Here is a 12771-nt window from a genome sequence, read left to right as displayed (position 1 = left end):
ATCCTTAGTACAGATTGATAAATAATTCCTACCGCACTCACTTCCGGGTCTCAAACAAGGCGTAGCGCTTCTCGATGGTTTGTAGATCTGTTTTCCCCCGAATCGTTGTTCCTCATTTGACTTTGTTGAAAAACAAGCAGCTTCGTTCAGTTTTTGTCTTGCCGGGAGAAACTTTATGTTTATTCGCTTGATTAAAATTAAGAAGGTAAGATTTAATTTTGGAAATACAGTTACAGGTAGTTACTTACCTGATACCTCTCAGTTACAATGAAGTTGTATACTGCGGTTACCTATTCTATTTTCAGATCAGGTTTCGGTTTTTAGTGTCTCTGACAGCGATGATAACTGGCGCCCTTCATGTCTAATTTTTACTTTAGTTTTCTGTCAGTTGATTACTTTAATATGTATATTAATTTAAGGAAAAGAAGCTTAAAGTTAACGTGTTAACATTAGTTTTGCATTTCACTAACACATAAACACTGAGGATAAAACTCACAGTTGGGTGATACAGTATAGTTTAAGTTTTTTATGCTGTGATTTTACAAAATACAAAGTTTTTTAAAAAAAAATCTAGTTAGTGGATGTTTAGGTTGACGACATGACAAAACTTACACTAATCCTGTTATTCGGTTGGCATGAAATAGTAAATATTAAAGAAATGAACTTTAATATTTTAACCAGGTTTCTCTGAAGCATTCGGGTTTTGTATTTTGTTGCTGCCAAAGTTGTTCTTATGATGTCACCAGAAGTAATAAGGTTATTTTAGGTAAGTTAGATTTTTTTCATGATGAAATGATGATTTGCAGCAAAATAGAATAATAAAGCTAAAAACTGACAATTAATTATTGTTTTTTAGGTGACCTGAAGTGAGTTGGTTGATTTTTACAGACAGGTCTGAAGTGAACCTTTGGGTTCTGCTAATTTGACCTTTTGGCATGAAGTTCATCTGAATCTCAGACAGAACTAGGCGGTTCAGAAACTCATTGATTGTTCCTGGCAGAAATCCTCGTGATGCCTTGCTCTCATACTTGCCGGGACTTGCTTTAGTCACATGAATAATGATAAATATATGTTTTATCTCCGCTTACAGAAGCAGAGATAATCTTAAACATCTGATAGTGAATTAAGTAAACTACACAAACAGTTTCTTTAGATAAATTTATTTAAATATAAATTGCTGCAGTTTGATGTCTGTGATTCCATGAAGTTGGTCCTTTTTCTAATCTTTCAAAGCTGTCTTGGTCAGCAGTTTTTCAAGTTTTTTGTGTGTATTTTTGAAAATGTTTTTTCAGTAAATTATGAGGTTTGCCAGTAGCTCATCCTGAAGAATCTTTTATGTTCTTCCACAATTTTGTTGTTAGTCCAAATGTTTTCCAGCAAACCAACTTTCATTTCCTTCAGCAGTGGAGACTTGCACAGTGAGCATTCGTAGAGTCCATAGTTGAGTTAAGCACATGTTGCTTTTCATAAATAAAAATTCTCGCAGGTAATTCTGGGTCTTTCTGAAGCTCTTTGTGAGGATTTCTTAACAACTTCTCTGCTTCTTCTGTAAATCCTTTCTGCTTCTTATTTCCTAAATAAATAACAATGAGGAACCTGTTTTACGCTTGAGGTTTAATTTGAATCATTTTACAAACTCATAAACACCTGATCACTTTCCCCTGATGCATAAAACAGCAAAAAAAAAGAGGATGTACTTTCTTTCTTTACCATAACTATCTACTTCCTGTTTCGCTCCAAGACATTTCAATAGTTCCTATTTACAGCAAAGTTTAATTAGGAAATTCCTCAAAGTCGCGGCGTTTTGTAGCAGCAAAGCTAAACTAAATGCCAGGCTGTTGTCAAGGCGGTTCTGACCCAGAATATTTGTTTAATTTGCAGTAGATTTTGCATAAATGCTGAAAAATGTGCAGAAAGCTGATTGTTTTTGTTGATGTTGCAGTTGCATATAATGAGACTTTAAAAGTGAAACAGGCCCACAGCATCACCCAACCTCCACTGTGCTTATCATTGACTCACCTGGAGTTTTTGTTGTTGGAAAGTTTAGTCTGATTCAGGTGAAATCCCTGGAGAATTGAGCAAACTTCACATGTTTGTGACAGAAGAGTACCAGTAGTAAGTGTCTTAGATGACAGCTGATGGTTGGTATGGAGACGTGGTGGCTAAGCCTATCCCAATAAGCAATTAGACGTATAATAAATCAAGATCAGCTGATCATTAATATATCTTAAAGGGCAGTTTTGTTTACAGAGACTTCATAATCCATTTTATTTATATTTTCAGTTATGTGTGTCGTTTATTTCTGTTTTATTTACTGTTTTTGTTGTTTATTTTATTAAAAATACGTTCGTGTCAAACTCCAGTCTTGGAGGGCTGCTGCCCTGAAACTTTTAGATGTGCCTCTGCTGCACCACCTGAATAGGATAATTAGGTGATTAGCAGGGCGCTGGAGAACTGAACTACACAGGGAGGAGGTAATTAAACCATTTCATTCCAGTGTTTTGAACCTGTGGTACATCTAAAAACTGCAGGACAGCGGAGGACTGGCGTTTGACACCCCTAATGTAAAGTGTTCCTTATAATATGAAAGTTTATTAACCTTTGAAAAGGCAAACTTGCTTTATTATGCCGTTAATATATTATTTAAAATGGTCTCAAAATAACTTCTTTTTTTTGACAGTTTGTTATTGTCACAGGTCTGTTGGTGGCTCTAAGACTTCATATTTTGATGCAGTGATGTTTGGAGATGTTTTTGTGTGTGATGAAGATACATTTTGCTCCTCGTTCTGCTTTGTCTCAGTTTAGACCAGTAGCTACTATTTTTTTTATTTCCCCCCTGAATAAAATGAAAAGCTGTATTTTGCTGCGTTTTTCAGTGATGTTGTGCTACTGGATTAAAGTTAGGTTTGTCTTAAAAGCTTTTTACATATCAGTGGTTAATGCATCTGTCTTCATGACCGAGAAAATGTCTGCAGATCTTTATATTTTCTGATGAAAATGCAGGTTTTGAAAGCAGCAGTCTGCTGTTAAACTGTCAGCTGAGCTTCACTGGATGCCACTTGTTGTCTATCAGAATTTATCTGCTGAAGTTAAACGAGTTCAGATTACTGAAACAGGAAGTGGTACTGTGAATCATCAAACTGCCCGAACATTTCTGCAGAGTTTCAACAACAATCCCGATCAGCTGAAACTCCGTCATGCGCTCATCTCGCTTCCTCTCTGCTTTGTTGACGTTTTAATGACTCGTTTCCAGCTCAGCATGGCTCAGTGACAGCGACCCACCGACCGAACCAGTCCGGCTCAGACGCCTGCCATGCCGCTGCCCAATGGCCGCTCCATCAACACCGACGACAGCGGAGACACCGAGGTTCTCCTGGGGAAGGACGCCGGTGAGTTTGCTGGTTTGGTTTTTATCTTCATTTTAATGTTAAAGCAAACAGCAGCTTTTTTTCTCCAAAAGAAATAAAAAGGAATATGTTATAATAATAATAATTAGTATTTTTAATATTTATTGATTTAAATAAATGAAAGTTTTCGAAGCCATTACTTTGAAAGCAACACAAAATCAGTTTTAGTTTTCTAATGTACTCGGGGACAAAGAGCCTAATTTTTGGAGGGATGGACGAGCATCACATTGAAGCAACATCTCAAGACATGAACTAGGACGATGGACAGTGTCCCTAAAGACACCACGAGCTCAGAGCTGCTAGGTCCAAACATCACAGCAGAAACAATACAGGAAGACATTTTCACAGATTCTGCAGCAGAGATGAAAGGTTTAATTTTACCAAAGTAGAATTTCAAAACAAAACGCTGGTGAACAAAGCAAACGGGAGTCATTTGGACTTTTGTAAAATCCGTTCCCGTCGACAGTTTCCCCTCGGTGCTGCTCGGCCCGTCTCAGCCTCGCCGTCCTCATGTTCCTGGGGATCTCCGTGGTCTACGGTCTCCGTGTCAACCTCAGCGTCGCCATGGTCGCCATGGTGAACGTCACGGACCCGTCCGGAGCCAGGAACACCACGGCGGAGCCGGCGTGTCCGCTGCCGTCCGGACCAGAAAACAGCAGCAGAGCCCTGCAGCAGCCGGACGGGGTGAGTTCTGCGGCTCCCGCGGGCGCCCCCTAGTGAACCGCAAGGTATTGCATGTAGGCGTCAGTGTATTTGCTTTGACGTGAGCTCAAACTGCGACGGGTGCAGTTAGCTTACCAAACGATTGTGTTTAAAAATAACAATGAATAAATGGCTTAAAGATTAAGTATGTAACTTTTATAGAATATATTTTACATATTTGTTTGGCATCAGAGAGATAAACTGTGAAAAAAGTCGAGCTCCTCTGCCTTCTCCCAGTGCTAACTAAAAACAACCAATCAGAGCCAGGAGGTGGGACTTAGGGCTGTCAGTCACAATCTCATGGAGCTGCTACCTTTTCCCCAGTTTCCCTCAGTTAGTGAGAATTGTTCATTTTTACGACTTGTTTATAATGCTCTGCTCACACGTCAGCACGGCTCTAGAGAGACGTTTGAATGGACTCTGGTGTTTCTATCCCTGTTGACGGCTGATTGTATCCCCACAGACTCCCCAGTATCCCTGGGACTCGGAGACTCAGGGCTGGCTGCTGGGCGCCTTCTTCTTCGGGTACCTGTGCACTCAGATCCCAGGCGGCTACCTGGCCGGTCACTACGGGGGGAAGATCTTCTTGGGTATGGGTGTGTTCGGCACGGCTGTCCTCACCGTCCTCACGCCGCTGGCTGCTGGGTTGGGGTCACGCTGGCTGTTTGCTCTGCGGGCCCTGGAGGGCTTCGGTGAGGTAGGTCACCTGGTTCTGTGTTAGACTCTTAAAGGGGCAGTGGTACATAAGGCTATTTTATAGCACAAGTAGCTATGGTACCGTCAGTTGCTATACTCTATAAATATCAAATACGAGTAAAATTTTTGCGTTATAATTTAACTCCTTGAAAATGTTTCTTTAGAAACTTCTGCTGTTGCTGAAACTTCGCCTGCAGGAAGTTATCGCAACATGGCTCGTCTAACGTCGTCTTTACCAGCGTCACACTGAGAAGTAGCTCCTTTAATGAGCTCAGCAGATGTTTGCTAATTGCTGTTGGCTAGTAAACTGCTAACAAGGGGGAACTGTCCTTAAAGGCGGGGCTAGATCCCCCCAGGTGTTTTGCACATCTGAATGGTGGAGAGTATAGGATTTCTCAAATATGCTTGAAAGAATCAAGACAAAACATCTGGTTTGTTACCTTATTTTTACATGAAATAAAGCTGAAAAATGTGATTTTCCAAAATACTGGCCCTTTAACAACGATTTAAAGGGGACATATCATGAACTTTGTACTTCATTTGCGTTTCTGCTGCTTCTAAAAACAGACCAAAAAGACACCCAGACATCTTTTGAGTTAGTTTTTTGATGTCTGGAAAATGAACCGTTTCCAAAAACCTTCAAAGTGTAACGTCATAAATCAGAAGGCACTGCGCCGTTACCTAGCAACCCCAGAAAAACCCAGCCCGTTACCTAGCAACACAAGCAGAACTCAAACACGTTTGGTCAGCTGGTTTTACCACTGAATGCGGTATGGCTGCTGGAAAAGAGAAATGTTTTGTTGTTTTTGAATTTAAAAACTTATATTACCGCTGCCACACATTTGTAATTCATCATTTGCTTTCAGGGCGTGACGTTCCCAGCCATGATGGCGATGTGGACCCGGTGGGCTCCGCCCCTCGAGCGCTCCTTCCTGATCTCCCTGTCGGGTTCTGGGGGAAGCTTCGGCGCCTGCCTGGCGCTGCCGCTCACCGGTTACATCTGTGAACAACTGGGCTGGCCCGCTGTGTTCTACCTCTGCGGTCCGTGGCAGAAACGCAGAAATCGCCACCGTTCAGCTCCTTTTTTATTAACGCTTCACGTCCTCGTCCCTCAGGAGGCGCCGGGTGCCTCTGGTTCATTTTCTGGTGCATTCTCGTGTCCGACGACCCTCGAACTCACCGTCGGATCAGCGAACAGGAGAGAGATTACATCATAAACTCTATTGGAGCTCAGGTGAGCATCAACTTCCTGGTTGTTTTGTTCAGCTGTATGTGTTTGACTCAAACAACTAATCATGATTAATTAGTTGTTCAACTAATAGTCAAGTAATTAAGTAATCGATTAATTGTTAACTGGAGTATGCAGAATCAAAAGAAGGTCAGGTGCTGAAAGAAAATCGTAGTCAAAGCAGTAATTAAGCCAGAACTGTCAAAAAATACACATTTTGCATTAAAGTTGAAAAATCTTATTTATCTAATTTATCTTTTGCTACAAATGATCAAATGTTCTCTAAAGAAATTCTGTTATTGCATTTTAGGCAATAAAATGTTTTTTTTTATTTTTTAAAAATGAATTTGATATTTTTTATAGATTTTTCATATTTTATTAGGTTTGCAACTAACCATTACAGTAATCAATTATACTGTCTATTATTCTGATGACTAATCAAATATTTTGATGATTAATCGAATAAAAATGGTACATTCTGGAGATTTTTCATTCAACCAGTTAAACCTTTTTATACAATATTAGGAATACATTCAAAGATCCAGACAAACAAATAATTCTGTTCTTTTTAAAATAAAAAACATTTTATTACCTAAAATGCAGCAACAAAGCATTTTAAATGCAAAATATACATGTATATTTAACAGTTTTGGCCTACTTACTGCTCTGAGTGTATTGTTCTTTCAGCAAATAACTTTTGAGTCTGTATACTCCAGTTAATGATTAATCGATTACTAAATTTGTTGACTATTATTTGAGTAATTGATTAATCGCAATTAATCAGATTAATTGTTTCAGTTTTATATTTTAAAACATAAGTCGAAGAGGTTAAATAAAGACTGCAGAATGTGCCATTGTTTAATCCGATTAATCTAATAGATTACTGATCTGCTTTTCAAACCAAGTGTTGGAGAAATTTCCGGCCTGCAGTTTAAAGGAGAAGTGAGGAGTATTACAGTTCCTGTTTCTGCTTTTTGCTTCTCAGATCTTATTGTTTACATGTAAAACTCATTTTTTCATCAATGCTAAACACTTCTGCTTGTTCATCTGTGTGTTGTTTTTCTCAGTTTCCCAGATGCAAGTTAAATTTGTCTGTTATCATTTCCCTTCAGGGCAAAGGTCACGGCTGGTCGCTGCCTCTTGTGTCCATGGGGCTTTCCGTCCCGCTGTGGACCATCATCGTCACTCAGATGTGCTCCAACTGGTCCTTCTACACGCTGCTCACCTCCCTGCCCACCTACATGAATGACATCCTGCACTTTGACCTGCAGTCCGTGAGTTTCTGCTGCTCCGTCGCACCAGATTAAAAAACTAAAACTTACCTGTTCAACCAGGTTTCTATTGAGAGAATAACAGAAACTCAAAAAATGTGAATATCGTGAAGAAGAGTTTGTTTTGCCCTCATTTCAGAACGAGGAAATGTTTATTTCGTTTAATTTTGGTAATTCTGGCTCACAGAGAATGAAAACCCGAAATTCAATATCTCAGAAAGTTGAGTGGAAGGATGAAATCTACCAGCAATGTGGCTAACTGCAGCCTTGGCAAGACATTGAGGCAGAATTCCTTCAAGAATCTTGGCTTGAAATATTTCTTTAAATATTTCACTCCGTTTGTGATGAATCTGTATAATATTTGAGTTTCATTTTCTGAAATGAGACAGAAATACAGATTTTGACATTCGTGGTCTAGTTTTTTCTATTTTATTTTTTTTGGTCTAGAAAATGTTTTTAGTTTGATCTCAGGAACAAAAATTGAGAACTTTCTTCTAAAATCCTTGCCGTCTAAAGCCAAATTTAAGGGATCGGGTGCGAAAGTGTAAAAAGTTTCTGAATGTTTGTGGCACAACCTGAATGATATTAAAATAAAACTAATAAACGTAGTGAATAAAAGAAAAATACTTTGAGTTTATTAGGACCAGACATTTTCCATTTAAGAAGATCTTTAAAATGTTTTAAAAGCGTTCATGCTCCTTTTTCTGACTATTTTTTTGGACAGTTTATCGTCGCAGGTCTGTTGGTGGCTCTAAGACTTCATATTTTGATGCAGTGATGTTTGGAGATGTTTTTGTGTGTGATGAAGATACATTTTGCTCCTCGTTCTGCTTTGTTTGTCTGTTTAGACCAGTAGCTACTATTTTTTTATTTCCCCCCCTGAATAAAATTAAAAGCTGTATTTCGCTGCATTTTTCAGTGATGATGTGCTACTGGATTAAAGTTAGGTTTGTCTTAAAAGCTTTTTACATATCAGTGACGGGATCAGTGAAAAGTTCAGCTTTTATATAAATTGGCCTGTTGCATTTTGCTGTGGTTTACAGATTGGATTTACTGTGTTGTAGCATTTAATATTAACCTAATATAATTAGATTTTTATTTAAAACGTTCATCTTATAGTGAGTTGTAAAGATTTCGTTCTGTTTCTGAGTTTTGTGTTAAATGACTGACTCTGTGGGCGTCAGAACGGCTTCCTGTCAGCGCTGCCGTACTTCTGCAGCGTTCCGGTCTCACTGCTGTCCGGCGTGGCTGCTGATTGGCTCATCATGAGGCAGGTGTTCAGCATCACCAACGTGCGCAAGATCTTCACCTTCACAGGTCAGTGAGGTCACTTTTTCAGCCTAAACAGTCTAGCTGCTGGGTTGCCATGGAGATGCTCGTCTCCCTGCAGGCCTGGTGCTGCCGGCGCTCTTCCTCATCGCCGTCTGCTACGCCGGATGCAGCCACATCCTCACCGTCACCTTCCTCACCCTCTCCACCAGCTTAGGAGGGTCCAGCTCCGCCGGAGTCTACGTCAACCAGATCGACATCGCTCCCCGGTGAGTGCCCGCTGCCATGGCAACCATTTCAGCTCAAACATGGAGTCATGAGCTAACGGATTACCATCTGAGCTGGAGGTGTTGCTTTCCACAATTCAATAGACATAAATATTCCTAAATGAACCAATATGATCATTTTATTACAATAAATTTAAAAAATACAGTTATGCATAAAATACATAATGTCATGTGGAGCCATCATTTCAGTCTAATCCATTGTGGTCAGTGGGCGGGGCTAACAGTTATAGTTAAATGTGACTGGTCTGCAGGTTTTGTCATGAATAATTTATAGTTATACAGGAAATGACTACGTATATATGATTTTAACAATAGAGCTTTAATTAAAAAATATCACATTTATCTAATTGTGTATTTGATTGTGATGGAGACCAGGGGTTCCATCCCATGTTGATTATTGATAATATGTTGTTTTCAGTTCAAATGTGTTTTGTATCAGTTCTTTATTTCAGTTACATTGTGACATTTGGTGAACATTCTTTTTGGTAGGGAGACTGGTCATCTTTCCTGTTCAGAGAATGTGGGGGAAATGTCAGTTTGTTTTGATTTAGATTAGTTCAATTTGAGTTAATTGAGTATTTGCCTTTCTGGGTGTGTCTCAGCAAGGTGGAGCAGAGAGGGAGACGAATGCTCCTGGAGCATACCAGCTTCCATTAGGAGGGGGAATACTCTGAGGATTTATATTTAGTTATATTTACTTTTGATTGACTTTAGGTTAGTTTAATTTTAATAATTTGCATGCATGTAAATATTTGTTGGATCATTTATTGTTGGTTTTGTGTAAGTAGTTTGTTTGTCTTTTCTTTTTGATCACCCCTTTACCTGGTGTAAGTGTTGGAACTTGCCTCAGGTATAAATGTCAGCTTCTTTGTTTCACACAAAAAAAGGGTGTTGGTGTAATGAAGACTTGGAGCTCCCAAATAAATCCACCTCAGACATTTGTTGCCTCACTTCCTCCTTTAACGCAGAGCCTCCGCCGGTCAAAGTGACATTGATCAGTTATTGATTTGTTTACAGCTGAACTTTCAGATGTTTTAGCATCTATTGGTTTGTGGTTCTTTTGGCCCTTGATATTAAAGGAGGAGCAGATGTGTTGCCATGGTTACCCACTGCTGAAGCTAGCAGGTTTAGCCGCAGGGAAGAAGAAGAAGCTAAAGGGTCCAGTAATCTGCAGAACCGTCTCTTCATCAGGACAGGCGCAGCTAGCAGAGCGCAGCTAGCAGAGGACAGGGACAGGCTGGAGGCAAGGTGTTTACTGAGGTGAATCAGTTTTATGGAGTCAACAGTAACGATTAATCGTGACTAATCAGTTATTAAAATGATCGTCAATTACTTTAGGAATTGATTGATCGTTAACTGGAGTATACAGATGTAAAAAGCAAAATAAATGACGCAGTCAGAGCAGAAACGAAGCCAAAAATGTATAAAAATATATACATTTTGTATTTAAGAGAAAAAAAACACATTTTTTTGTGAATATGTTGAACTCAAAACTCCTTAATAGGCAGTTTTAGCCTGGTTCTTTGAATGCGTTACCTGATGTCATACAGCTTAAGTGGTCAGAATAATCAGTAGGCTAATCAATTAATCATCAGAATAATTAGTAGAATAACTAAGTCATCAGAATAATTGATGGACAAATCGATTGTCAGAATAATCGCTAAAACATTAAATTAGTAGATTAATAGTTGGTGCAGCCCTAATCCTGATCCAGTTTGTGTGTGAGAAGAAAACTGGATCATTTGATGGCAGCAGAAAGCGTCACAGCCAACATAGGAGGAAAACTTGAGATTTTTATCTACATATTTATTGTGTTTCGTTTCCTGGCAGGTACGCCGGGTTCCTCCTGGGAATCACCAACACGTTCGGGACGATCCCAGGTGTTGTGGCGCCGATCGTGACGGGATACTTTACAGAAGATGTGAGTCTCCAAGAAATCAGGATGCTGAAAAACCTCCAGCTTTTCTGTCCGACTGGTTTGGTTTCTGTTTGTTCTGCTCTAAACTTTTTATTCCTAATGTTTTCTTTTTCTCTGTTGGGTTTATTGAGGCTCTCGCATAAAAATAAGACTTTTCTTGGAAGTTTAGCTTCTGTGTCATGAAAACGGCAAAAATAATTGTATAACCTCCATTTTTACTGTGTTATTAATCATATTTTAACTCCAGAGGTGTCTGCAGTGGCATACCATGTAGTCTGACCTCTGACCTTTCTGCAGCACACCATGGCAGGCTGGAGGAAGGTGTTCTGGGTCGCCGCTGGGATCAACATTGGCGGCGCCGTCATCTACATGATATTTGGCAACGGGAAGATCCAGGCGTGGGCCAACGAGGAGGAAAACGGTGAAGAGGAAGAGGAGGAGAGGGCAGTCGGTCCAAGTTGAAGAAAAACCAAAGAGAAGCAGCGAAGCTCAACCTGGTGAAGGATTCGGGGCAATTAATCCACAGACTGACCTCAACGTACAGTTTTCACATCTTTTGTAACATTTTCTTCTTGTTGGAAGTTTACATTGCTTTAAAAACTCTTTAATTCATCTCTTTTGCCTTCTAGTGTTTCAGATTTTCCTGTGATCTTTGAAGTTGGTCTTGCTCAGTATTTTGAAGGTTTATTTTTGGACTTTGGCTGATTTTTCACTCTATCAGTCGCGTTTTCAGAGGAATGCTGTTAGTTTGGTCGCTAAGCCTCGTAGCTTTGACATATGAATCATTCAGGAGTGAAAATTGATGAACCGGCACAACGATGACACACAACAGACCATTTAGCAAGTACAAGTTGAACCGTGTTGCTTTGTTCAGAGTGGAAATCGGTTAACCCAGAAAAATCCCAGAAATTCAACAGAAAATAGGATTTTGGGTGATTTCAAACTACGGGCAACAATATCGGGAAAAGCTTTGAATAATTTGGTCCTAAATATTACTTTTAATTATAATAAATCAGAGTTAATCCAGTTTATTCTATAAACTGTAAAACTTAAGATTTCTGCTGAATATCACAACCCGACGGATGATTCATGGCTTTAGTCTGGCGTCAGATTTCCTGGATTGTTCTTCCGGTTCCTTAAAAACCGTTGTCCAGTTTCTTATTTAAAATCTGGGATGATATTTGATATTAATGTTGCTGTTCAGCATCAGTCAGTTGCTGTTTCCATTACAAATGTGCACAAAACTTTTAAATTCTGCTAATGTTGAAAAAACATAATTTTTTTTTATTCTGGTGTTTCGATTCTATAAGAAACACAATTAAAATAACACATGAATAATTTAATTCACGTGACAAGTCATTAAAAATAATAGTAAACTGTTATATGAGATTTATTAATATCTCAGCCATCATTGAGGCGTTGGAGAGATAAACCTGTATTTGGGAGAAGCTTCGTTTATCTGTAGCATTTTGGTAAAATTATAGGCATCGACTTTACAGAAAAAACAAACTATGGATTTAACCACTTCAAATTTTGCTGGACGATAAATTGTTCCAGAAGTTGTTATATTGTTTTAAGACCATTTTTAAGTAATATAATGCAGGAACACATTCTTAAATGTCGATGAGCTTTAAAATCTAATGAACATTTGACACTGGAACTCAAAGACGCGTTAAATATCCAAAATAAATAAATAAAACAGAAATTAATAAACTAAACTATGAAGTCTCTAAACAAAACTGTCCTTCAAAAAAAGGGCCAGTTGAGTCTGATTAGTGTTTTAAGGCTATTATCAGAAATGTAAAATATCCAGAGCATAAAATATTGAAGCCTGAATTTTTCTTTAGTTTTTTTAGAAGTTTCTCTTCAGATCTGATTGGCTAAAAAAGTGAGGACAAAAGCCTTTGGATATTTAAATACTTGTTTCGCATCAAATTTTTCATTCTTATTTAGTTTCTCCTGTTTTCCAGAGGAAAATATCTCGTTCATCCTG

At 38.8% G+C, this 12771-nt stretch overlaps 1 protein-coding gene across 3 annotated transcripts; it reads left to right on the top strand.

Annotated features, from left to right (window-relative positions):
• The first annotated feature begins 55 nt into the window (after positions 1 to 55).
• On the top strand, positions 56 to 11407 carry LOC103143461 (sialin). 3 transcript variants are annotated; one of them, XR_001663063.1, is made up of 11 exons: positions 56 to 205; positions 3254 to 3389; positions 3874 to 4091; positions 4573 to 4806; positions 5672 to 5846; positions 5921 to 6039; positions 7146 to 7307; positions 8489 to 8621; positions 8695 to 8842; positions 9940 to 10120; positions 10691 to 10778. XR_001663063.1 is itself a non-coding variant. In XM_007560019.2 (11 exons), exons 2-11 carry the CDS (start codon positions 3314 to 3316, stop codon positions 11238 to 11240), a joined length of 1521 nt encoding a protein of 506 aa, XP_007560081.1. In that variant the 5' UTR covers positions 56 to 205; positions 3254 to 3313; the 3' UTR covers positions 11241 to 11407. The 3 variants fall into 3 exon arrangements, 2 of the variants coding, with proteins under 2 accessions (XP_007560081.1, XP_007560082.1); XM_007560019.2 differs by lacking the exon at positions 9940 to 10120 and adding an exon at positions 11076 to 11407 and having other exon boundaries at positions 10691 to 10781; XM_007560020.2 differs by lacking the exons at positions 56 to 205; positions 9940 to 10120 and adding exons at positions 2503 to 2564; positions 11076 to 11407 and having other exon boundaries at positions 10691 to 10781.
• Positions 11408 to 12771: the final 1364 nt, after the last annotated feature.

The sequence above is a fragment of the Poecilia formosa genome, unplaced genomic scaffold (genome assembly GCF_000485575.1).
Source record: "Poecilia formosa unplaced genomic scaffold, Poecilia_formosa-5.1.2 Scaffold112, whole genome shotgun sequence".
NCBI classification, from domain to species: Eukaryota; Metazoa; Chordata; class Actinopteri; order Cyprinodontiformes; family Poeciliidae; genus Poecilia; species Poecilia formosa.
The sequence above is the reverse complement of the archived record's forward strand: the minus strand, read 5'-3'. Positions and strand labels throughout refer to the sequence as shown.

Excerpts from the sequence above, each read along its gene's own strand:
- LOC103143461 (XM_007560019.2), top strand. The coding sequence starts at position 3,314 with ATGCCGCTGCCCAATGGCCGCTCCATCAACACCGACGACAGCGGAGAC. Across the intron at positions 4,807-5,671 it reads CCCTGGAGGGCTTCGGTGAG|GGCGTGACGTTCCCAGCCAT; the intron begins GTAGGTCACCTG and ends ATTTGCTTTCAG. Across the intron at positions 7,308-8,488 it reads TGCACTTTGACCTGCAGTCC|AACGGCTTCCTGTCAGCGCT; the intron begins GTGAGTTTCTGC and ends TGTGGGCGTCAG.